This window comes from Eptesicus fuscus, chromosome 15 (assembly GCF_027574615.1).
Source record: "Eptesicus fuscus isolate TK198812 chromosome 15, DD_ASM_mEF_20220401, whole genome shotgun sequence".
Lineage (NCBI taxonomy): Eukaryota > Metazoa > Chordata > Mammalia > Chiroptera > Vespertilionidae > Eptesicus > Eptesicus fuscus.
This window is the reverse complement of record NC_072487.1, coordinates 35,513,168-35,539,132: the sequence shown is the minus strand read 5'-3', so window position 1 is coordinate 35,539,132 and position 25,965 is coordinate 35,513,168. Positions and strand designations below refer to the sequence as shown.

At 56.1% G+C, this 25,965-nt stretch overlaps 1 protein-coding gene across 3 annotated transcripts in view; it reads left to right on the top strand.

Moving 5' to 3' along the window:
• The window catches only part of APBA1 (amyloid beta precursor protein binding family A member 1), a 61,256-nt gene extending 52,717 nt beyond the window's left edge, over positions 1 to 8,539 (top strand). For all 3 annotated transcript variants that reach the window (XM_054727180.1, XM_054727179.1, XM_008142109.3), the window contains 3 exons: positions 4,590 to 4,709; positions 7,549 to 7,689; positions 8,356 to 8,539. In XM_054727180.1, coding sequence (XP_054583155.1) covers positions 4,590 to 4,709; positions 7,549 to 7,689; positions 8,356 to 8,427 — 333 coding nt within the window. In that variant the 3' untranslated portion in view covers positions 8,428 to 8,539. The remainder of the gene's footprint in view (positions 1 to 4,589; positions 4,710 to 7,548; positions 7,690 to 8,355) is intronic.
• The last annotated feature ends 17,426 nt before the right edge of the window (positions 8,540 to 25,965 follow it).

Genomic DNA, 25,965 nt, shown 5'->3' with positions numbered 1-25,965 from the left:
GACCCAACTTGAAGCACTGATTAGGAACAGCCAGGCAAACGCATGGTCTGTTCGTTTCAAATTGCCACCTCGCTCAGCCTCACCGCGCAGCACCCGGGCCCGCCTAGAAATCTGTTCGCTGGGCGGCAGGTCGGGCCTCTTAAGCAGGGTCACACCGAAGGGAGCGCACCGGAGCCCTGTGCACGCCTCAGGTGGCTCCTGCACGTCACAGACACACCTACACAGCAGGTGTAGACATTCAAAGCAGGTGGCTTCGTCTGAAGGGCTGTGGTCCTAACGCCTCTGTTTCAGCATTCTTTGCTCTTGCTTCCCACAAATTCCTGGTGTCGTGGGGTGTGATTGTGGGGAGAGAGAGAGAGGAGTGAAGGGACTCAAGCCCTCTCGCTGCTCGGCCATGTGCCCCGAAGCCCTCTCCTGAGCTCTAAGGCCCCGCTCCACCCACTCCCAGCGCCGAACACATTCCTTGGCACATGCAAATGATCTATAAATATTTATTGATTAAGTGAACGAGAAAAAGGAAGCACTCAAAGGGAAAAGAAATACACGCATGAATGATGTCTGAGCGAAACCCTCCGCCTACCTGTTTTTAATTTTAGAAATAGGTGTTGCTAAGCACAGCGTGGTGTCGGCAAATATATTTCGGAAAGAAAAAAAAAAAAGGCACGAGAAGGGGTGAAGTCAGAAATGAGAACTGGAAGAGACCGTAGTGGGTGGCACCGGATGTTCTGCCGATGAGGAGGCTGAGGGGAAGGAGGGCACAGAGTGTCCGAGGCCCCACGCCCAGGGCAGCAGACACACAGCTTGAGCCCAGGCCTCCGGACACAGCGGAGTCCCTGCACCAAGCCCTGCTGTCGGCAGCAAAAGCCAGAGCTCAGCGTGGACGGTGGACCTGCTGACCTGCAGAAGGCCAGGGAGAATCCCGCTCAGCTCATCGCTGCTGCATTTTGAAATCATTTCTCGAACCAGAGAGGTTTCCCAGGGATGTCCCAGAAGCCACGGGCGACGCTGGTAACTGCTGCCTGCGTGTACACCAAGTCACCGGAAGCCAAATGGCAGCCACAGAAAACAGAGCAGTTCAGAACACCGAGACGCTGGAGGTGGGAACCTAAATGGAGCCCCTCAAAATGCCTGCGTTGAGGGGACAAACTGGAATCGATTAAAGGCAGTGCAAGCCACAGCGGGGCCCTTGAAGAACTCGCCAGGTAGGAAAGCCAGCTGAAAACACGGCCCACGCGAGGCTGGAACAAAAGGCGCGGGGCACACGCTCTATACTCCGCTGCTCTCCCCGGCTCCTGGGCTGAGCAAGCCTGACTCGTGAATGACACGGTCCCTCCCGTGGTCTGTGGAGGATCAGGGTGGAGGAGAAAACGCCTTGGGTTTGAACCCAGACAGACCTGGGGTTGGATGTTGATGTGGGTGAACTTGGGTGTGTTGTTAGTATCTCTGAGCCTCAGTTTCTTCTTTTATAAAATAGGCCTAATGGTAGCTGCCATTTTACAAGGACATTAGCGGGGACAGCTCTGCGAACCTCCAGGTCAGTGCTTGGCAGGCGTCGGGGTTCAGGGACAGGTGGCTCGGCAGGTTTCAACGTCAGCATGGGTGTTGAGGGACAGCAGTCTCAGGGGCACTCACACGTGGTACAGACATACAGATGGCCGACCGGGCATCTGGCCAACCAACTCGCCCACAAGCCTCACCCGCACCCCGACGCTGCTAGCCCCTTCCCACAGAGCAACTGGCCACAGGCGTCGGGAGTAAGTGCATCGTTGGTCCCAGGCACCTGGGTGCAGTGAGCTCATTGTTGGCGGTGGACGTCTGCACCGGTTGTTCTCAATATGGAGTCTCACTGGGAAGACTAGTTAGCACAGAGATTGTAGGTCCCACCCCTGTAGTGTCTGATTCAGTAGGTCTGGGTGGACCCCAGACTCCGCATTTCTAACAAAACAGGTCTTGCTGCTGCTGGTGTGGGGTCCCCTTTTTGAGGACGATAGGTCTAGACCAGTGGTCGGCAAACTCATTAGTCAACAGAGCCAAATATCAACGATTGAAATTTCTTTTGAGAGCCAAATTTTTTAAACTTAAACTTCTTCTAACGCCACTTCTTCAAAATAGACTCGCCCAGGCCGTGGTATTTTGTGGAAGAGCCACACTCAAGGGGCCCAAGAGCTGCATGTGGCTCGCGAGCCACAGTTTGCCAACCACGGGTCTAGACCTATTGGCCAAGCATAATAAGGTCCGACAACCAGAAGCAAAAAGGCCCTACCCATCCCTCAAGCTAAAGTGTGTCGTTATTCCTTAGAAACAGAGGTGAGCGGGTCACTTCTACTCAGAGAGGCATGTCGCACTCTTGCCACAGATTCCGATGGTCTTGAAATCATGCAGCACCACCTCTCTGCTGGGCCAGGTGCGTGTGAGGAAGGCAGGGGCTGGAGCAGGGGAGCCATCATCCGGCTCTGACCCAAGGGCCTTGGACAGTCACATTGGGTTTCGTGTCCCTGTCTGTGCTCACCTGGAACTGGAAGGGAAGTCCTGGCCTGCCACAGGGGAGGCTCTGCGGACTGGCCAAGGGGGGCCTCAGGCGCAGCTGTGGGCGTTGCAGCTTTCTACTTATAGACGAGGAGGCCCCCTTCCGGCTGAAGTGGGTTTGTCATCGTTCTCCCAGGTCTCTTCCCACTGGGCCCCGCAGGGCACACACTGGACCCGTTTTTTAATTGATCAGGTGCTGTCTCCAGGGCATACAGTGGACGTGGGGGGAGTAGAGCCCACCTGGTCCTGGACACCCGTCCCTCCTCAGTGGCTGGTCCTGGACACCTGTCCCTCCTCAGTGGCTGGTCCTGGACACCCGTCCCTCCTCAGTGGCTGGTCCTGGACACCCGTCCCTCCTCAGTGGCTGGTCCTGGACACCTGGCCCTCCTCAGTGGCTGGTCCTGGACACCTGGCCCTCCTCAGTGGCTGGTCCTGGACACCCGTCCCTCCTCAGTGGCTGGTCCTGGACACCTGGCCCTCCTCAGTGGCTGGTCCTGGACACCCGTCCCTCCTCAGTGGCTGGTCCTGGACACCTGGCCCTCCTCAGTGGCTGGTCCTGGACACCTGGCCCTCCTCAGTGGCTGGTCCTGGACACCTGGCCCTGCTCTGGTGGCTGCTGGAGGAGAGGCTGCCCACCCACCCCACAGGCCCCTCATTTAGGAACCGCTTCCCCCTCCCCTCTGACCCTTTGGAGGGTAGGCACTGGGCTGACCTTGAGCCTTTCCCCAGTCAGCTGGCCTCATCAGATGGAAGTCCAGTGGGGCAGGTGTTCCTGGCAGGAGTGCTGAGATCTGCCCGCCTCAACCCTTGGAGCAAAGCCTGGGCAGCAGTGCCTCCAGCCACAGGGTGCGAATCCATGTCTTTTCTCTGTACATGACTTGAAACAGGTTGGGAAATGCCTGCTGTCGGCCATTTGGTCTGGACCCTCCGGCAGGCAGGTGCTCGCTGGGCAGGGCAGGCGCCCGCTGGGCAGGGCAGGCGCCCGCTGGGCAGGGCAGGCGCCCTCTGGGCAGGGAAGGCGTTCTCTGGGCAGGGCAGGCGTTCTCTGGGCAGGGCAGGCGCTCTCTGGGCAGGGTAGGCGCCCGCTGGGCAGGGCAGGCGCTCGCTGGGCAGGGCAGGCGCTCGCTCCCAGGACAGAGCAGGTGGTCTCAAGATCTGGGAGGTGGACCTTGATTCCAGGGCCGCACTGGTTGTGTCTGGCGCCTCCTTTAAGAGGAAGCTCACAGTTGGTGGTAGGACCTGGAGGAGCACAACCTCCCCAGACCCCAAGTAACCTCCTGAGCAGACCAGGTCATTGCCGCGTGGCCAGGGGACAGGAGCGTGGGCCTGAGCTCAGCGTAGCTGAGAGTGAGTGGAGGAAGCTCACTCATTAGGCTCTGAAACCAGGCCAGGTCCCCTTTTTATCTTTAAAAACCACCCTCCCCTCTGCCCTCCATCCTGACTTAGAGGGTGGGGTGTGTCAGTAAGCATCCTGTAACCTGGACAACCTCCAGCCTCCCTCCCTCCTCCCTTCCTCCCCAGCAGCGCCCTGTTCCTTCTCCCCAGGAGGCCTGGGAGAGCCCTGCCTGCCCTGCTTGCCCAGCGCCTGTGGGGAGGTTGATGAACGAACAGGCACGGGGGTGGGGAAGCAGGAGCATTCGAGAGGGAGGGAAAGCGAGCCTGGCGCATCGGGCCAGTGGCTGGAATTAGATGTCCTTTGCTTGAGTTTGCCTCTCGGAGAAAAAGTATTTCCCATGGTCTGTCTCCTGGCCAGGGGACACCCTGTGCCGCCCTCCTCCGCCAAGCCGCGAGCACACGGGGCAGTTGGCCTCTGCGTGGCGCAGACGACCCCTTTCCTCAGGTCAACGAACAGCCGGCCTCCCAACGTGAAGGCCGCGCCCTAGCCGCCGGTCTCTGCACAGGCCGCCAGGGCCCCGTGTAAGGCGGGCGGCTTCTCCCGAGCCGATGGACTGCGGGAAGGTGGGGAGCCCGCGGAGTGACAGGGCCTCACTGGGGCCCCTTTGCCTCCGGTGCTGCGTGCTGCCTGCGTGGTCGCCACCCCACGGTGCTCTGCTCCTTTTCAGGGCCTGAAGAACCAGGCCCGGGTGAAGCTGAACATTGTGAGGTGCCCGCCGGTGACCACCGTGCTGATCCGGAGGCCGGACCTTCGCTACCAGCTGGGTTTCAGCGTCCAGAACGGAATTGTAAGTACAACTCCACGCCCCTTTCCGAAGCCATACGCAAATGTGACCCCGTTTGGGGCTTTAGTTTTAATGTTTAACGCTGGTCCGTTCCCTGAAAGCATCCAGCAAGGAAGGGGATGGATGGGTGAAGGCGGGCTCGGCTTCCTCTTTGGACGGAGAACCTGTGCTTCTCAACGTGAGAGAGGGGGGCCCTGCTCAGAGCCCTGGCCTCGGAGCCCGAGGCTCGGTGGCCGGGCAGGAGGGCCTCCCAGCTGCTAACGTGAGGTAGCTTGGGACGTACCAGCTCGGGCTTCCTTCCTGTCTAGCCTTATTGATCGTAAAGGAGGCTTTTATTTTATTTTCTTAAATATATTTTATTGATTTCCTTAAATATATTTTATTGTCGTGACCCACAGGTTGAGAACCGCTAGCAGGGTCGCCTAAGATCATCGGAAAACACAGATATTTACATTACGATTCATAACAGTGGCAAAATTACAGTTATGAAGTAGCAACGAAAATAATTTTATGGTTGGGGGTCACCACAACATGAGGAACTGTATGAAAGGGTCGCGGCACAGAAAGGTTGAGAACCACTGCTGTAGAGGGAGGCCCAGGCCACCAGCTGGCAGGGCGATCAATATGGGGGGCGGGGCTGGGGAGAGGGGCTCCACAATGGCCCCAAAGAGGGAGGCCCAGTGGGCTGTGGCAGGTGGGCGGAGCCCCGTCCGGGTGGGCAGGGCCTCCCTCTTTGGGGTGATCCATCATGGAGCCCTGTGATTGATCACCCCAAAGAGGGAGGCCCAGGCTACCTGGCCGGCAGCGGCTGGCACTGCAGCGGGTGGGCGGGGCCTCCCTCTGCTGGGCGATTGATCCCTGGGCTCCCCGACTGCCAGAGGGCACGGGCCGGGCTAAGGGACCCCCCCCTGCTGCCCCCCCCCCCCCCCCCCCCGCTGAGTGCACAAATTTCATGCATCAGGCTTCTAATATATATATTGATTTCAGAGAGGAAGGGAGAGAGAGAAACAATAATGAGAGAGCCCACAACCTGGGCATATGCCCTGACCAGGAATCCAACTGTGACCTCTTAGTTCATAGGTCGACGCTCAACCACTGAGCCACGCCAGCCGGGCTGTGCTTTGCCTTTTTAACCTCAGCTGGCACTTTGAGAATACAGTGTATCCCTTGGATGTCGACCTTAAAATAATACTTCCTTTTCTCCTCGTGGTAAAACATACACCTTAAGTTGACCATTTAAACTATTTTGAAGCATAAAATTCAAGGGCATTAAGTACCTTCAGCAAGTGATATGGCCATCACCCTTTTTAGAACTTCTCTTCATCGCAGACAGAAACTCCCCTACTCAGTGCCCCTTCCTCTTGCCCAGCTGGCCTTTCTGCTCTCATCGGCATTCTGGGTTTGGGTGGCCAATCTGTCCTCTATAACCTCCTGATTTTCATCCTTCCAGATTAAAAAAAAATTATGTTCTTTTTTCCTCCTTAAATTTCAGTTACGAGTTGTAGGTAATCAAAATGTTATTTCACGTAGTTTTAAGGTTTGGAAATACCCACTTGAAGATCCCCGCTGGAGGTGAAACACCAGCCCACGTCATCTGGCCCCGGTACCTGTGTAGCGTTGTTTCCTTTCCGGAGAGGAGCGCGGGTGACTCCTGATCGGTTTAGTCTGACATCCTGTTTCTGTCCTCCCCGTTTGCTTTGTTCCTATTTGAATAATATGAAAAGTTCAAATAGGATCAAAAGGTTCTTACTCAGTAGATGAGGGTCTGTCGGGCCTCATTCTCAGTTAAAGTGCGGTCTGCGCCTAAGGAACTTCTGACCAAGGGGCCTGGTGGGCCGCAGGTCTCCACGTGCTCACAGGGAGGAGGTGTGTTGTCGCAAGAGTCTCACCTGCGGAGGCTTTTATTTTCTTAAATATATTTTATTGATTTCAGAGAAGAAGGGAGAGGGAGAGCGAGATAGAGACATCAATGATGAGAGAGAATCACTGATCAGCTGCCTCCTGCACGCCCCCTACTGGGGATCGGACCCGGGACCGCAGGCTGACACTCGATCCACTGAGCCAAACCGGCTAGGGCTGCGTAGGCTTTTAAATAGCGGCTCACGTCTCAGTGAAAAGTCAGCTTTGTCAATTCAGAACATGTTCTTCTGGGGAGATTCCGCCTGTTTTGGGTGTGAGGTGGAGGTGGCTGTCCCCTGCGGTGCCCAGCCCAGAACCCGCCCAACGAGGAAGTGCAGGCTCGCTCCCGCCAGCCCGCAGCCCCTGCCCTCCTGGACACAGCCCCGCACCGCTGTGGTTTCTGGGAGAAGGGCGTCTGATCCGGGCACTGAGCTGGGAAGGCGGGAGGAGCGGCTCCCCTCCAGCTGGCCGCACTCTGGGACATGGAGTGGGGTTCCAGCCCCAGTTTGGCTCATGTCACTGTGACCCTAAAAAGTGGCTGCTAGCATCATACGTTTTGGCATTTGAGCCCCTGGTGATTGTAGGAAATAAAACTCACCTGAGTTACACAGGCTGACAGTTTGAAAACGTTGGCAGCTCAGTGACAGCCCCCAACCGCTCTTTTTACGGGGACTCAGCTGGGATAAAAGTAGGCAGGATTCTGAGTGCGTGAAACCCCGTGATGTGCCCCGTTCCCTGTGCAACGTGCACGAAGGAGCTGGCCACGTGGGCACACAGAACCCTGCTTCCTGTGAAAAGCAACAAGGAGATCGAAACGCACGAAGCCTCCCCGGGGCAGCTTCTCGGAGGTGAGAGGCGAGAAGCAGGGCCTCCAGAAAGGACAGGCTCTGTCCCCACCCAGCTCCCGGCCCACGAGGGGTAACCTGGCCTTTGACTCCGACAGATCTGCAGCCTCATGCGAGGGGGCATCGCCGAGAGGGGAGGCGTCCGCGTGGGGCATCGGATCATCGAGATCAACGGGCAGAGCGTGGTGGCCACCCCGCACGAGAAGATCGTCCACATCCTCTCCAACGCTGTGGGGGAGGTAGGCGTGGGGGCCGGGGCCGGGGTCCTCGGATGCCTGGCGCCGCGGGCCGGCCCTGACCAAGCCCGAGTGCTCAGCAGCCAGAGCAGTCTGTCTGTCTCAGGCCAGATGGGAGAGTCAGTAAGGAAAGAGGTCCAAGAACATCTCCCTGAGACAAGACCAAGTCCCCTTACTCAGGAGATGAGGGTCTGTCGGGCCTCAAGTGAGGGTGATTTGCTCACTTTTTTTAAGTTCTGTACAGTATCATAATTGAACATCTGTATGCATGACAAACTGATCACCCCTAAAAGTCTAGTCACCATTTATCGCCAAAAAGGAGAGAATTCTTAAAATGGAAGTAAGCGCCTGCAGGTGCTGACTGCTCCCGCCGCTGCCCTCCCCGCCAGCCGGGGTGGTGCAGGAAATGAGCGGGAACAGCCCTTCTGACCCTGATGGGAACCAAAGCACCTGACTGGGAGAATAAACCTGACCTGGTCTTCCTGGCTACCCTGCCCCGCCCACCCCCAGCTTTTTAGAAAGCCTGTGGACGCAACTCTTCCTGGAGGCAGGCTCCTGCTAGCAGTGGGCTTGGGAGGTATCTTCACACCCACCCCTGTGGGAGGTACCCTCTCCCCCAGCCCTGGGCCCCGAGCCTCCACCCCTGCTAACGTCTGCCTCTGCCCTCAGATTCACATGAAGACGATGCCGGCTGCCATGTACAGACTGCTGACGGCCCAGGAGCAGCCCGTGTACATCTGAGGCCGCGCCCACCGCCCGGCGCATGCATGGAGGACTCTCCTCGCTTGTGGTTGTGTTTCTCGTGCTGCATCTGTGTGCCCACTGAGACGTCCCCTCGTGCCCTCCTTCGGTCTTACACAGGAAGGAAGGCATCCGTAAGGACTGTGCTCTCCGTCTCTCCTGTTTACTTTTTTTTTAGTACCAGGGAAGTTTTGTATGCACTCCCCTGAGGCTGGAGAGCAGCCAGTATCCACCCAGGACTGGACTGTCCTGAGGGCCCTCGGGGGCCCAGGAGGGCTGGCCCCGCCCAAGGGGGAATGCTCCCTTCCCAGGAGGGGCCAGCTTCTTCGGGGCGCTCGGAGGGACGGCAGGAAGCTGACTCCGCAGTGCCTGCAAGCCCATCACTGATCTCGGCTCTCCTCGAGTGCGTGTGTGGGAATCGGTGGTAACAGACCGGCCCACCACGGACGTGGGGCGCCATCCATCATTTCTGCCCAGGGTTTCTGAGCCCACCTAAGGCCCCTTGTATAGTTCTAATGTCAACACAACTGTTTTCTAATAGGAGCCCCTCCCCCAAGGATGGCACCACGTGTTGGCAGTTCCTGGGACATCAGAGCCTCTAGGTTGTCCTGAGGTTACACAGTTAGATGAACGTGGGCAGGTGCTGTCTGCCTCCATCCATGTCACCCACGTGTATGTACACACAGTCTCGCTTGCATATATATCATCCTTCCCTCTTCCCCTCCACCCGGGAGGCACACGGAGCCCCTGGAGAACCCCATTACCTCTGTGTGAGCCCCCCTCCCCTGGCTGGTGAGATCCCTGGGGCTGGTCAGCTCTGTCCTGGGGGAGAGGCCCTTCTGTGGCTCAGGCCCGGCCCTGCCAGCACCACCTTGGCTCAGTATTCTGGTGGCTTCCCCCCCCCCCCCCCCCCACCACACACACACACAGGGAGCCTGGGAAGGTGGGACTGCTCACCTGGAAGACGGGGATGCAGGTGCGTTCGTGTGACATCTCCTCCTCTGCTCAGGGCCACTAGGCAGGATGTGACCTGGGAACGGCCGGAGAGCACATAAACCAGAAAACGAGGGGGACAGTCATGACCTCAAGCGATGCCCAAGTCCCCAGCGTGTTCCCGGAACTTCCCCTCGCTGCCTTGTGGGTCTGAGCGTTTAATCGCTGTGGAGGGTGACATGTTTATTTTATCAGGTGCCTCGTGTGTATGAGTCCCGTCTCAGTTCAGTGAAAATATTTTAGTAATTTTATTCTGAGCCAGTTTTTACTTATTCTTTGGTCCAAAGAGCATTTTGTTTTCATGTGGACGGGGTGTGGCTTGTTTTTTGTTGTGTTTTGTTCATGACCTCCGCAGAGACGGGGAAGAGAGAAACTAATATATTTTATAATATTAATATAGTCCCTGTTCTCTGCACGTGGGATATTTATGTTGTGCTTGTGGAAGTAGGAGTTCGGTGAGCACACGTTGGGTATGTGTTTATAGATCGAATGGGGAGGGGCTCCAGGGAGGGAGAAAAGCGAATATAAAGGGATGAGGAGCAGGAGACTTGGACCAGACAGCTGTGTTCCCTCTGTTCCCAGGGGATCTCTGTACCTTCTGAGTTTCCTGCCTCAAGTCAGGAAAGCCGAATGTTTCAAAGCCATCGGCGGCCGGTCGCTGGGTGTGTGGTCAGCGAGCGCTGGGGAGGAGGGGGGCGCCTCCTCCAGGGGAGCCGGTGGGCAGTCAGGAACCCTGGGTCCAGTTCCCACTTTCCGGCTGCAGAGTGTGTGGTACTATAATGAAATACTACAGAGTCGTCAGTTCAGCGTTCCTCTGCCAAAGGGAGAGAGAGAGGTAAGACATGAGTGCATTGGTATTGGTGCATTTCAGGCCTCGGGAGCCTGGCAAAGCCTCGCCGGGCTCGTGCCTGTCTGCCCCCAGGGTGACCGGGCCGCCTGCCCAAGGCCTGTGCAGAGGCCGCCCAGATGGGCCGGGCACTCGGCTAGCTTGTCCCTGTGAGCCTCCCCGTAATCACAGCGACGTGTCTTCCCCCAGAGGGAGGAGGGAGTCCTCTCTGCGCTGCTGCACGGGAACCTAGGCAGTTGGCCAGGGGCTGGGAGAGCCAACTTGGTAAGCTGGCCTAGCGGAGGGACATGTCCTCGTCTACGAGGAGAATCGTTCCCCACCACCCTCCTTCCTGCTAGGAGGGGCCCCGCACACACAGCGCGCACATGTTATGGAGCTCGGTACACGGTCACCCACTGGAGGGAGGGAGGGCAGTCCCTGTGGTTAACCCGGAGGCAGGACCTTACATGTTAGAAGCTCCGATTTTGAGAGCCCCGTGGGAAGTGGTGGTCCGTGTCCCCTGACATTCCAATATGAATAGTTGTACATGTGAACATCTGGATACCCGTGTGATGGGCAAGACCATGTGCCGAGCATCCCCAACATGGCTCCCAGCTCCCCCCACTGCCCCCGCCCCTGTGCTCCCTCCTGGTCCAGCCAGGATGCACCGGAACCCACCCCACCCGCCTTCTCAGATGCGACCATTTCAGGGAGCCACCATCAGCCTCGGGTTCCCAAGGGTTCCGAGGAAATCCCCGAGACTGATGCCCCGAGACTCCGAGGCCCTGCAGACAGCTCTGCTGCGTGAACATGGCCCATGCACACCGGCCTCTGAGGGTCCGAGTAACCCACTACCTCCCCCATCGCTCCCGTCACCCCAGCCCCATCCGCACGCTGAGCACACCATCCACGAGCCACAGCCAGGGTGTGGCTGTCAATGTTTACAACCAAGGGCCACCTTCCCGCACACCTGTTCACTCTCCCACTCACATGCCCCTTGTTGTGAGATTGTCTGCTCCTTCCCTGGTTTGGCCGACCTACACACACACACACACACACACACACACACACCCCTCAAGGCAGCGCGAAAGGACGGTGTGGGAAGGAGGTTTTGTGGACTTACCCAGCACAGCCCCTCCAGGACAACCTGTACTATTGTTCTGTAAAGAGGATAAAACAGAGCTTATTGTAAAGCAGTGGGAGAATATAGTATTGTATTTGTACCAATATCGTTCTTTGTATACACAGAACTCGATCTCTATATATAAATATAAATAAATATATAAATAAAGTATATATACACGTGAGCCTGGAATGTGGACGCCGCACACCCACTGAATGTACTTCCTCCGACAGTCTGGTCCCTGGGCCCCGCCCGCCCTCCCCTCCGTGGTGTGTTGGGGGTTGTGATGTATTTAATGTGTTCTCTTCCTTTATTTAACTGAACGCTAATGTCTGTAAGAGTTGCTGCAACAATAAACAGGAACTTCACCTCTTGACCAGCCGAGTGTCTACTGTATTGGGGGCGGGACGGGGCCCAGGCAGTGGGCAGATTTTGTCTTTTCCCCAACAGGCCACCTCCCGCCCATCCTGTGGAGCCTGCTTGATGCCCCAGGCCCAGGCATTTTACTAAATGGGCGCATTCTGTGAAACCTACTTGGTTTTACACACGGTGTATCACCCGATACCGCTGCTCTCCCAGTCTCCTCAGCTCCTCCCGTCACGGGAGAGGGGGACCTCCGGTTCCCAGGAGGAAGGGAAGCAGGCGGTAGTTACCTCCCCCAAGAAGTGGCCAGCGAGGGGAGGCGGCCGTGGTTAAGGGGCTGGCTGCAGGGGAACTGTACCTGGAGGCTCTGAGCAATTGGGGAAGGTGCTGATGCTCCTTCATAGCAAGTGTGGGAACTTGCTATCATGACCCGGGCCTGCGGGGGACACCGGACCCCAACACAGAGTGTCCAGCCCTGTTCCAAAAGCAAAACGTCCTTGGAGCTTTTTCTCCCCGGCTTCCCGGTGAAGCCCAGGCAGCCCTGAGGGTCCCGCCGCTGGGGCTGCTGCTGTGAAATGTCCCCGGGCTCAAGCCAGGGCTTCCCCCGGGGTCCCCCATTGTCATCAGCACATCTTAGTGCTAAGTACACAGGCCTATGGAGTTGGCATTCAGAGGAGTTAAAGCTGCCTCAAGTACCTTCATCCACCCCGCCAAGAAGACCCGAGAAAGGGGCTGGCAACTCCAGAGCTCGTTAGGAGTTTGTTAGGAAACCGAGAGACAGCAGCAGAGTTTGGGGGGCAGCAGACAGTGGGCTTCTGCAGGGAAAGGGCACCGAGGCCGATGTACGCAGCCACGTGGCACAGGCTGACACGGGCGGGTAGCCATGTGGTGCGGGCTCGTGAAGAGCTGTATGATCCAAGGCAGTAAGCAATGGGCCCACTAACCACGCAGGAACATTCCTTTCGGGTGATACGCCCCGCCCCCTCCCAGCCCCCTGGTGGTCAGCTTGCTTCCTAAGATGGCGGCTGTCACATGAAGTACCAGGAATCATTTCTCCTAACTCCGCCCCTCCTGGCTCGCTTACAATCCTATGTGACCCCCTCTTTTCCACGATGGTCTCTGGGATGGAGGCACAGAGATGTCCCTTTGTGACATCAGCTGTCCACACGACAGACCGGGGTGGGGAACGTCCGGCCTGAGGGCCGTATAAGGCCTGTGAGGTCATTTGGTCCGGCCCTGCAGGGCGTGAGGGGTGAGTTACTGACATGTTTGCCCAAACGCAGCAGGCTGATTTTTAGGTTGATAATTTTGTGTGGCCCGAGAGCGACGTTATAAATGCCAAATGGCCCCTGGCAGGAGAAGGTTCCCCGCCCCCGAGAAGGCCGCACAGTAACAAGCACACGCGAGGCGGGGAGTCATCGCAAGGACGACAAAAGGAATGGAGAGGCCGTTTCCAGCGGGATGCCCAAGAGCCAGCCCAACGTGAGAGCAGGACAAAGCGAGGCACTTAGCCGCACACCCAGCAGCCGGGAACCGGAGCACGTGAATGAGCCGTTACAGGAACAGGCTGCATTAAGTAGGTCACCTGAAGGCAACGCATGAACATCGAGAAGCTAGGAGTAGAGACACAGAAGCATCGAACAGACCGTCAACCCTCAGAGGCAAGGCAGGGGAGGGTGGGGGTGAAGGGGTAAGTGATCAATGGACTGGTATGCATGCATATAAGCATAACCCACGGACACAGACACTAAGGGGGTGAGGGCATGTGCCGGGAGCGGCTGGGGAGAGGTGGATGGGGGCGTGGGGAAGGAGACACATGTAATACTTTAAACAATAAAAAAATAAAAAAGCAGCAGCAGCTAGGGGCAAACAAAAAGGTGTTCAGTTGGAACCTGTAGGGAGGTCTTCTTCTAACATAATGCTGGTGGCCTCATCTCTGTGGGCAGCTGCTGCTGCTGCAGGCTTCTGAAAGGGAGGGGCGTACAGAGGGACCGGGCACCCGAGCCGACTGAAGGGTCCCTATGGGGGTACTGTGCCAGGTTAGGGTTGGTACCGGTACCTTTAGGTATCTCTCTGGCCACCTGGAATGCACAGTGTGTCTTTAAAGGGCCAGCTCCCGGGAGAACAGGGGACTAAGGAGGACTGAGGCTGCCTCGCTTGTGGCAAAAAATACCCCAGCCAGCCAGCTGGCACCTTCCATATTAAAGCAATTATGCTGTGTCCGGGCCTCAGTGACAATGGAGTCCGATATTGTGGGGCTCACTGCCAGCACCTCGGGCGTGATTGCACAATTACACGAGGCGCCTCCTTCCCTACCTGTGGAGCCAGGGCTTCCCCAGGTGTGCCCCATTGTCATCCGAGCAGCAGGCCTGTGGAGTCAGCCTTCGGGTGAGTTAAAGCTGCCTCAAGCCCCTTCATCTACCCAGCCAGGCAGCCTTTTCCCAACCGCCGTGTCTGCTGTTTCAGCGAAGTCATTTTCCCTTTCTATTCCTCCTGCGGCGTGAGGGTTACACGGCAAACAGAACCTCCACCCAGTGTCATTATCTGGTACCCATTGTTGGACGTCATGTCCCTGAAATGAGGTCCTGGATCTACGTGGCATGGGGTCCATCCTGGTACTCAATGTTAATAACCCTTTTGAAGTTGCCTTTTGATTTGCCCGTCTCCAAGGAGAAGCCTGTAGCAGACAGTAGCTGTAGCTACACCGGTGAGAGCATATTCTGAGCCTTCCTAGTCGGCAAGGGGCCAATGTAATTCATCTATTTGCCAGTCTTTTACTGGGCTGTTGGCTTTATGCACATGCCCAGGTGGATGAGGCAGCTTACTTAGTTAGTTGTAAACGGGAGCAAAGCTGGCCACCTTTCTTGCTGCTAAAACATCACCGTACTGTCTAGGCACACCTGCTCCCTGTGCAATAGTCCATCCTACTTCTGCCCCTCGGTCCACTTTTCTGACGGGCCCAGGGGGCTAAACCTGCAGCTTGTGTTGGCACCAAGGTTTAAATCTGGGCCAAAGCACCCGCTTCCAGATGACTGGGGCCGAAACTTCAGAATGGGCAGGGACCCGGAACCCAGCAGATCCACTCCGGGGCCTGCGGTCCGACCCAGATCTCTTCCCGGAGTTGTGGCCCCACAAGGGTTTTCCCAATGGAGTCCACTCTTTTCATGTTTGGGACTAGGAGCTGCTGGTATCTTATCCGCCACGACCCCAGCACCAGGCACGTCTCACCCACCAAACCACCGCAGGAAAGTTTACAGAACCCGGGCCTGTACCTTTGGGGACTCACTGCCCATCCTCCATCTCGGAGGTGACGGCCTAAGGAACCGAGTTTCCTGTGAAAGGAAATCGTCACCTGTTCACATGATGTCATCAACATAACGAGCTCCTTTCAGAGGTCAGGAAGGGGGAGTGACGCGCCCCCAGCCACGCCCCCCCCCCCCCCCCCCCCCCAGCGGCACCTGGAGGCGCTATGGAAACAGCCTGGAGGGAGCACGAGGAAGGCCCTCTAGTCTCCCCAGGTTCCAGGTTCTTTGAGTTCATCCCAGCTCCGTGGCTACTGCCTGTGTCTGTGGCCGCTGTTAACTTCCTTCCTCCCGGTTTTACAAAGCGGCAGGGGCAGGGGCAGGCTTCGGCTTCTATTTCGCTATCTTGTTCCTCAGTTTTCTCAGCTAAGTTAGTAGTCAAGAGGGAGGAGAAAAAACGTACATCCCTTCCCCCCTCCAGTTTCCTGACCTTGAAAAGGCGTTGGTTACCAGCCCAACTGCCCTTAAAGCACCGGCTCCTGGAGTGTCCATCCCGGCCCTTCCTTGCACAGCGGGCCAGGGACACCCAGCAAACAAGCTCCAGCCTGGCAGCGCTTTCCGGGGCCCCAGTCACACAGTGGGACAGCCTGGGGGCGCTTTCCAGGGCCCCACACTCACACAGTGGGACAGCCCGGGGGCGCTTTCCAGGGCCCCACACTCACACAGTGGGACAGCCCGGGGGCGCTTTCCAGGGCCCCACACTCACACAGTGGGACAGCCCGGGGACGCTTTCCGGGCCCCACACTCACACAGTGGGACAGCCCGGGGGCGCTTTCCGGGGCCCCACACTCACAGAGTGGGACAGCCTGAGGACGCTTTCCAGGGCCCCACACTCACACAGTGGGACAGCCCGGGGGCGCTTTCCGGGGCCCCACACTCACACAGTGGGACAGCCGGGGGCGCTTTCCAGGGCCCCACACACAGTGGGACAGCCCGGGGTGCTTTCCAGGGCCCCACACTCACACAGTGGGACAGCCCGGGGTGCTTTCCAGGGCCCCACACTCACACAGTGGGACAGCCCGGGGGCGCTTTCCAGGGCCCCACACTCACACAGTGGGACAGCCGGGGGCGCTTTCCAGGGCCCCACACACAGTGGGACAGCCCGGGGTGCTTTCCAGGGCCCCACACTCACACAGTGGGACAGCCCGGGGGCTCTTTCCAAGGCCCCACACTCACACAATGGGACAGCCCGGGGGTGTTTTCCAAAGCCCCACACTCACACAGTGGGACAGCCCGGGGGTGTTTTCCAAAGCCCCACACTCACACAGTGGGACAGCCTGGGGGCGCTTTCCAGGGCCCCACACTCACACAGTGGGACAGCCCAGGGGCGTTTTCCAGGCCCCACACTCACACAGTGGGACAGCCTGGGGGCGCTTTCCAGGGCCCCACACTCACACAGTGGGACAGCCCGGGGGCGCTTTCCAGGGCCCCACACTCACACAGTGGGACAGCCCGGGGGCGCTTTCCAGGGACCCACACTCACACAGTGGGACAGCCCGGGGGCGCTTTCCAGGGCCCCACACTCACACAGTGGGACAGCCCAGGGGTGTTTTCCGGGCCCCTCACTCACACAGTGGGACAGCCCGGGGGCACTTTCCAGGCCCTACACTCACACAGTGGGACAGCCTGGGGACACTTTCCAAGGCCCCACACTCACACAGTGGGACAGCCCAGGGGTGTTTTCCGGGCCCCTCACTCACACAGTGGGACAGCCCGGGGGCACTTTCCAGGCCCCACACTCACACAGTGGGACAGCCCGGGGGCACTTTCCAGGCCCCACACTCACACAGTGGGACAGCCTGGGGACACTTTCCAAGGCCCCACACTCACACAGTGGGACAGCCCGGGGGTGTTTTCCGGGCCCCACACTCACACAGTTTCTCCAGCCTCCTGGCTGGCTCCTCAACTGTGAGCATTTCCAGGGCCGGCCAGACACCCCAAAAGGAGGCTGACAACTCCAGAGTCACATCAAGCATTTGTTAAGGAAACTTACCGACAGAAGCAGCGCCTCAGGCACCGAGGAGCTGGTGGGTTTCGGAGGGAAAGGAAGGCAAAGGTAGCCACGTGCTTGTTAAGCTCAGTGTGATCAAGGCAGAAAGCAGCTTAATGGCCACTTACCTAGGCCAGAACATTCCTCTCAGGTGACACGGCCCCTCCTCGGGTGAGCGGGAGGTCTGCTGCTTCATCACACGCGACAGTCACATCAAATACGGGAATCACCCCCCCCACCCCCGCCAACAGCTGCTAAAAGCCCAGGAAACAGAGTTTGTACCTCGAACCCCCGGGCCCCGTCCTCCCTTTGCCCCCTCTCACAGAAAGACCTCACCACACAGATGTCTGCTGTTGAGTAAAATGGGAAGAAAACACGTTTCGCTGATGCAGGGAGCAGTCCCAACTTGGAGACTAAAGCCGGTCTCCCTAGCACCTCACACGTGCGGGCACTGTTCCCGGATTAACTGGATGAACCCCCGAGCAGCTCTAAGAGGCAGATGCCGCTGTTACGCCCATTTTATAGACGAGGAACTGAGGCACGGAGAGTTTAAGGACTTACATTTATGTTTCCAAGTGCCCTGCTCCATCACTGAACTCAGCATCATACTTCCCTTTCTTGGCTCTTACAGTGCCTTCCCCCCAATTCTTACCTTTTGCAAACTGCAACCTCCTCTGTATTCAAAGCCGCCCACCCCCAGGCTACCCTGGCGGGCTTTGCTTTCCCAGCCTCTCTGCACATGACCTTTGGAAAGGTCACTGGCCTCTCTTTGTCTGGGTCCTTCGGCCAATCCAGTGCATTCGTTAGGGGCTCAATATTGACAGTGAGTGACCCCCAGGCACTGGGTTTCCTCAAACCCTCGGCCCATCCTCCCAAGGATCCACCCCTCAGGACACAGCTCTCTAAAAAGCATCCTTCTTCAACCCCCGTGCTGTGCCCAGCAGGTCTCACCAGCCAGCGAGCTCGTGAGGGGTCCACCTTCTTGGCCCCTCAGAGGGAAAGGCGAGGTGCCCTTGCCTCTCTCTCACGTGGCCGTGCCATGAGCCATTCGTTTCCACCCACCCGGCCAGACCCTCAGTCACGTTTGCATAAGATGGTCACCAGTGACGAATGAATGTCATACAGGGGAGGGCTCGGGCTCCCCAACTTCACAGGTGGTTCTCTTGGGGGTCCCCTCCCTTGGCTTGCGGTAAGAGAACGGCTTCTCTTTCGTTACCCCATGGGGAGGAGGGGGAGTGAAGGGCTCCTTTCCTGAGGTCTACACTCCCCCAAAGGGCAGCACCCCTCTGTGGTCCTCCTATGTCACCAGGATGAAGTGGGATCGGCGGCTGGTGGCACCTCTCAGCAGGCTCCCTGGAGGTTTGCTGCCCCTGTGGGAGATGACTGTCCCCCGTGCGTGGTGTCTGCCCCCTTGGGTGAAACCGCCCTCACCTAGGGGTGGCGGTGAGGTGAAAGATGTGGGTGATGGTAACAACTCTAAGGCTGTGCTCATGTGTGCGCGCACACACAGAGGAGTTCATCACACTCAGCTCACACTCATCACCTCCTCTGAGCCCCCATTGCTAAATCACCCCTTTTCAATGAGGAACCAATTTGGCAGGCGCTAGGATTTGGCGCCCTCTGCTGGAGTGACATGAGAAATGGCAAATCCAGATAACCACCTAGAATCCCAGTAGGTGAGGCAGTGAGGGAGGAATTTTAGCCACCAATCCCGGGTCCTTTGTTTTCCAGAGAAGAAAAATAAAGTCCTAACAATGGTAGGACTTGCCCAAAGCCACATAGGAAGCAGTCAGCCTGACTGCATGTCACTCCTCATGGAAGCCAAACAGAGAAGGAAATGGAAGTGGAGAGGAGAGCGCTCAGTCTGGGCCTGATCACAAAACGCTTTGGAGAGCCAGCCCAGCAGCTTCCGACTCCTTTTAGCTGAGAAAGCACAGTCCCGGGAGTGCAGCCTCCACTCTGGAATTGTGTCACAGCAAGGGCCTGGCACTGCTGGGCGGCTGCAAGTGGGCAAGTGCGTGAGTTTTGGTTCCCGCACTGCCTCACTAGCGCTGAGGCCTGGGGTAAATTACTTAATTTCCTCACTGCGCGCCGGTTTCCCCATCTGAAAAGCGGGGGCAGTAACAGTGCTGACCTCAGAGGCTGGCCCTGAACAGTGAGCGACATAAAGGGGATTGGGACTCATCAGTGCCTGGCTGTGCTGTCAGTGCCCGTGGGTGTTAGCCATGATTACCTAGGAGCCGGCATCCTAGTCAGGTGTCCCCATAGGGATACATACTCAGAGCGCCTGCTTGCTTGGAGGTGGCCAGGCCTCTCCGGGTGTTCCCCGGGTTGGTTCTCCTGGCATTCTCCAGCCCCGGCCCGGCGGCTGGGCCAACCTGTGATAGTCTATAGCCACCTGGTGGGCCATATGGGAATAGGGCAACTCATTCTCATTCAGATAAACCCCTGGATCCTAGAGGGCTGCCCTGGTCTAGATTCTCTCCCCTGGGGCTGCTCGGGGCCTGCATCATCCTCGTCTCTCTTTAGTAAAAGAGGAAATAGCCAACTGGCACTCCTCGGCTCATCCACAGTGGGTGAGGATGGGTGTGCAATAAAGCCTTCCCCTTCTGCTGCTTGGCTCAGGTTTTTTAAAAATCTAAGGAGAAGAATCCATAAAAAAATAGGGTAAGTGGACAGGACACCTCAGCCGGGAGCCAGGAGGGGAGAGACGGGTCTCCACTGACCCCACCCCGAGTTCCTGACCCTTCCATCCAGGCGCTCTCACTGGGTTCCGGGGGTTAGAGGGTCACAACCAATCCAGCTCGGAGCTGGCCTGTTTCCTGGGCTGGGGTTCTAGACCTTGGACACCGGAAGCACGGGGATGCACGGGGAGCCACAGCACAGCTCACCTGGTGATATGTTCACATCAGCCAGGAGTTGCCTTTTTAAGGGATGTTAGATATTGATGCCAAAACCCCCTGAGCAGAAATGGCCAACGCTGCCCTTGGACTGGCGCTTCCCCAGCCAGAACCAGACCCGCAAGTCTACGAGTGTCCAGGCACCGCGCTGGAGCCAGCACACCAGGGGTGGCGCTTTCACACACCGGGGAGGAATCAGCACCAGTGACCCCATCCCCTCTTCTCCGGAGGCCCAGCCTCAGTGGTCCACTGCCACCCCCAATCTCTAAGCCACAAATAGAGTTATGTTGTTGCTGAAAACGAAGAAACTAACAAAACATCATGTAGAAATAGCATTCTTAAAAATGGACTCTAAATCTACCAAGAGAACCAGCTCCCTATTGAGAGAGAAGTCTAGCCATCAAATGCCTTTTACTAACCAAAGGCAAATTCGATGGTCTTTGGTGGCAAGTGGAACATTCACTTTCTTTAGATTATGGTCATTTGGTCAGACAACAAGCATTTATTTAGCCTTAATCCTGTGCCAGGAGCTGGGAATACTACAATGAACAATGACAAAATCCTGCCCTCCTGCAATTTCTATTCCATTAGAAGAGACAAAAAGCAAATTAGTAAATGGCAAGTTTCTATTAAGTCATGATGCATGCTGGGGAGAAAAATTAAGCAGAGAATATCAACAAACAGAACAAATCTAACATTACATTAAGAAAATAATGCACCATGAATAAATGAGATTTATTCAATAATGCAAGGCTGGTTCACTATTAGAAATCCATTAATTGCATAGTTGACTTTTAAAATCTAAGGGGGAAAATCATGATTATCTCTATTAATGCTGAGAAAAATTCAACATCTCTTCACACACACACACACACACACACACACACACACACACACAAACCCACAATAAACACACTCAAGAACTCAGGTATACTTTTTAACATGCTAGAATATACAGTATATCATTTCATTCTAAAGAAGAAGCATCAAAGGCATTCCTTCTATGTTCAAGAATAAAGCAAGGATGTCCACTAATTCTACTACTCTTCAACATTGTACTAGAGATATCAGCCAATGCAATTAGACAAGAGAAATCATGTCAAGTCATAAGAACTGGTGAATTACAGTTCTGGGAAGGACTCACAATAAATGTTAGTTATTATTATAATTTTTAAGTGACACACTGGTGTTAATGTCCCCATTCCTTGAGAATCCCTATGGTGGGTTTCCTTTACCTTCCCATAGTCCCATGCTGCCACAGTCCAGGGAAGAGACTCTGTTATGACAGAAGGCAGAAGACATAGGTAAAGTCCTAGCATTCTGACATTTGCAGGTTGTGCGATCTTAGGCAAGTTGGTCTACCTCTCTGGACACTGAGTTCCTCATCTACAAAACAAGGAGACAGGCCTCCGTGCTTTATGATTATTGTTGAGAACCTCCACCAAGCAGATACGGTGCAGTGGGAGAGAGAGCTCCTACCAGAGCAAACGAATTCCAGCAACTCTCTCTGCTCGATCCTTTCCTGCCTGGCATCTCTCCACCCCCATCGTGAAATGCTCCTTTGAGATCAGAATGTATGCGCAGGATCTAAAGATGCTGGAAAAGCCTGCCTACACCTGGGACCTGCAGCCACTCTGCAAGAGAGGAACGATGATTCGTTCTGAATTTTGGCCCTAGCTCTTGTTAGGGCAAAACACGGGGAATCCTGCCAGCCGTTACGATAAAGAGAGCATTCCTGCTGAGACGGTGACATGTCTGAGGCCCGGGACACAGTGCGGCAAGGGGGTCCCCATTCAGAAGAGGAGACGTTGCTCAGATTCTGACAAAGACGCTCTCCTTGACCAAACTTGAGACTGGCCCTCTGAGTCCCTTTCTGACCAGGCCCTGTCCTTGGTCTGCTCAGTCCGATTTTAGCAGGATTCCTACTGGGCCAGCTTAGTGAAGATCCCCGAGCCTTGGTATCTGGTCACTTTTGTTAAGGAGCAAAATTCAACCAGATAAATGTGAAGATCTCGTTGGCTTTATTAAGTGACTCACGAATCGGGCAGCACCCCATCTAGCCACAGAAGGGTGCTCCGAGGGGTTGTACAGAATGAAAGGTTTCGATAGGCAGGAGGGGGATGGGACAGGAAACTGAAGAGTAGCATGATCGCCTCACCTTAGGGGAAGGCGGGGTCTATCGGGCAGATACCTCCCTGGAGCCCACCAGAAAATTTCACTCATTGGTCGAAAATGCCCCTCCTGGGAGAGGCTGCAACTACAGTTAGGTTAGTTGCTAAGTTTTGGTTTAGCAACAGTGACTCCATTTTGGCCTGTTGTTTCTTTTTTTTAATACCTTCAATATCAGAGCGAATTCTTCATCCCCCGACCCTTCGCCTGCCTTCAGCAAGAGTCTTGTTGAGTTGGTGAAGCAAGAATCCCCCTAGCCCTGAGCCCCTAGTCCTCTTAATTATTTGCCACCCACTGACCCCAGACCCTGCTTCTTGGCTATAAATCTTCACTTGACCTTGTTGCACTGAGTTGAACCCGCTCTCTCTTCCCTACTGCAACACCCCACTGCAGTCCTTCCCTCTTGAGCAGCCTTCCTGACCATCTTGAACAGGTGTCATGCGTACTCTTTCTTTAACAATCCCCAAGGTGGGGGCCGCCTGCTCCCACAAGCCCAGCTCTGCAGAGCTTCTCCTAGGGCATCCCCACCAGGGCCTGTTTCACAGCCAGGGGCGAGGGGATCCCTCTAACCAGCCCAGCCCTTTGGTCTTCAAAGTTATCCAAGACAGGGTCTGGCTGCTCACCTGCTTGGGGCCCGGGAGCAGTTCAGCAGCGGCCAGAGAAATGGGACTTTGCATTTAATGTTCGTGCGGTTTTTGTCGGCTCCCCTCTCCCCGCTCAGCATTCTCTCCTCAGCATCTGGCCCTCCGCCTACTACTCTGCAGCTCAATCAATAGCCGCTGAATGAGAGGATGAGGGTTCCTGCAGAGACGCAGATGGAAGAATTGTGGTGCCTTTGGCCCCAGACCTGGCTTCCCTTGCGGAGGCCCCAGGGAGGAGAACCTGGTAAACAAAGATGCCCTTGTCCAGGCCCCTGGCCTCCCCGTCCCCCTGATTGTTCTGTCCTGCATCCTGCCGCCTGGGGGAGGTGGCCACGTGCTCCTTTGTTCTGCTTCCTGATTTCCTCTCCGCTGGGTGGAGGTGCAGCTGCCTCTTCCCCCTGCTGTTTTCCTAATCCCGAGGGACTCACCAGAAAAAGCCTGGACCTTCGCAGGGCGCGCTTCTCCGTGAGGGGAGCCGCGGGTGCAGAGGAAGGGTGTCTGTCCGTCTGTCCGTCTGTCCCTGCTCCCTCTCCCAGTCCTCTTCTCAGTGTCGCCAGGCCTAGCACACACAACGGGCTCCAGTGAACCTGGGACACTCAGGCTGGAGAAGGTCCCCGACCATCGGTGCTCAGAGTGTGGGTCCCAGACCTGGCCAAGACCAAGTTCAGATTAGGACAGGGCTCTGCAATATTAACTTGATAGAGTACCGCTACGCCTGTTGGATCTAATAATTTTTGAAGGGGGTTGAATGAACGATCACTCATGAAAAGACCTGGAGGAAACTTACATGCATACGCATTACTAAGTGAAAGAAGCCACTCTGAACGGGTACGTACAGCATGATGCTCACTACTACATGGCATTCTGGTAAGTGCAATCCTGTGGAGGCAGCAACAAGCTCAGTGGTTTCCAAGAGTGAGGGGGAAGGGAAGGAGGAATAGGTGGAGCACAGAGGACTTGGGGGGCAGAGAACTACTCTGTATGATACTACAGTGATGGATACATATTATATATTTGTCCAAACCACTAGAATGTGCGGCACCCAGAGTGAACCCTAATGTAAACTTTGAGTGATAATGACGTCAATGCAGTTTATCAATTGTAACTAATGTACCACTCTGGTGGGGATGTTGATGGTTGGGGAGACCATGCATGTGGGGGGCGGTGTATATGGGAAATTTCTATGCTTTGTTTTGCTGTGAACTTAAAACTGCTCTAAAAATAAAATCTCTTTAATAAAAGCGGGTTGCATTTTACATCTTTTTTATTACTAATATATTCATTTTCCTGGTAAATCAGTGCTATGCACTGAATGCTTATGTCCCCTTAAAATCCATATGTTAAAACCTTAATCCCCAATGTGATGGTATCTGGCCTACCGGCCGGTAGCCATAACACATACTGACCACCAGGGGGCAGATGCTCAATGCAGGAGCGGAAACCACAGGCATGGAAACATGGAACAGACTGATGAATCTCAGAGGGAAGGGGGAGGGGGGTGGGAGGAGGGTGGAAGAGATTAACCAAAGATCTTATATGCATACCAGAGGCCTGGTGCACAGATTCATGCACTGGTGGGGTCCCTTGGCCTGGGCTGCAGGGATGGGCCGAAACCGGTTCTCCGACATCCCCCGAGGGGTCCCAGATTGCGAGAGGGCACAGGCCAGGCTGAGGGACCCCACCGGTGCACAAATCCGTTCACCAGGCCTCTAGTTATATTATCATGTATATTTTTTAATTTTAATATTCCTTAACATCTGAGAAGCAAGACAGAAGTCAGTTTTCTGACTTCACCAATACCTTCAGAGGCTGGAATTACGTGGACCATTTCCCTGGCTGCGAGGTCGAATCTTCAAATCCTCCTGCTATGGCTCAGCCTTTATGTTCTTTCCTCCTCTGGTTGTGGCTGGAAATTTCCCTTTCCTCGGGATGGCTGAGACCACCTCCATGACAGGCGCCCACCTGTCTCCCCTGAGCCTTCACAGCAGGCGGTGAGGTCTGTGTGGCAGCTGGAGGTGAGCTACAGGAGTTCAGAGGGAAGGTGGAAAGAGATGCAGCTGGGAAAATGTCCTCCTGCAGTAAGAAAAAACAGAAGCCTGGGAAGACCCAGCCTGGGTGGAGGAAGGCCAGTCCTTGTCTCTCAGCCCCAGGGGAGGAACGAATTGGTGGGCTGAGAATCCCTGGCTTGACCCTGAGACACTAGGTCAGGGGCAGCTAAGCAGCCATAACGGAGAAAAGCAACCAGCCTGGCTACGTGGGTGGTCTCTGGGTGTCAGAGAGCCTGGGTGAGACCTGGGCTTGTAACACTGCAGACCCTCAGGAAGGACGGGGCTTACCTCAGGGAGTGGGCCAGCCCCCAGTGGGCAGCCATGGTGCTGACAGTGGGGGCTTCTAAAGAAATGGAGAGGCTGTTCGCTAACGTGGGGAGTTCAGTATGTGAGGGTGAGGGGGTGAGAACAGAGACTGTCGTTCGGGGAAACCCCTGGGAACCTCCACAAACACAGCTCAGCCAGGGAGGTGGGCCGACCCCGGGCTGTTTGCAGGCCCCCAGTCCCCTCATTTGCACACCTGCCTCCACAATCCACTTTCCACTCCAGCTCAGTGCCTCCCAGTAGTCCTTCCCTTTCCATTTCTCAGTCCCCTGACCTCATGCCAGTTCTCACCGTGCGAAGTCCGTGGGCTTGGAGCCCAGGGTGTCTGTGCTTCCATGAGCCAAGCGCGAAGTCCTAGCAACCACTTCCTCGGAGAAACAAGAAATGACAAACAGCTACTACTTGGGAGGCCGAGAACCAGAGCGGTTTCTGGAGATGGGCTCCTGGGTGTGAAGGGCATCACTGCCAAGACCTTCTGAGTGACCTTGGGCAAGTCACTGAGCCTCGTTTTCCTTGTCTGTGAAATGGGGACACTCACAGCTCCCCCTCTCAGGCTGTGGTGAGGGTGAAATGAGACTGTAAAACCCCCAGCACAGGACCTGGAGCACAGGCATCCTTGTCCAGCTCCTCACCTCCTGTACCCCATATCCTGACCTAAACTAGCCTCCGCTACGCATGTAAATTAAATCTGTTACTCCTGTTGAAACTCTCCCATGGAACCTCACTGTTAGCATAAAGCCCAGCCTGAGCTCCTCCTACCTCTCCCCTCACTCAAGTGCTGCTTCCACAGCAGCCTCTAGTGCTGGAGGCCTTTGCCTTGGCTGTTCCCTCTGCGTGGAACACCCTTCCCTGCCCCTCA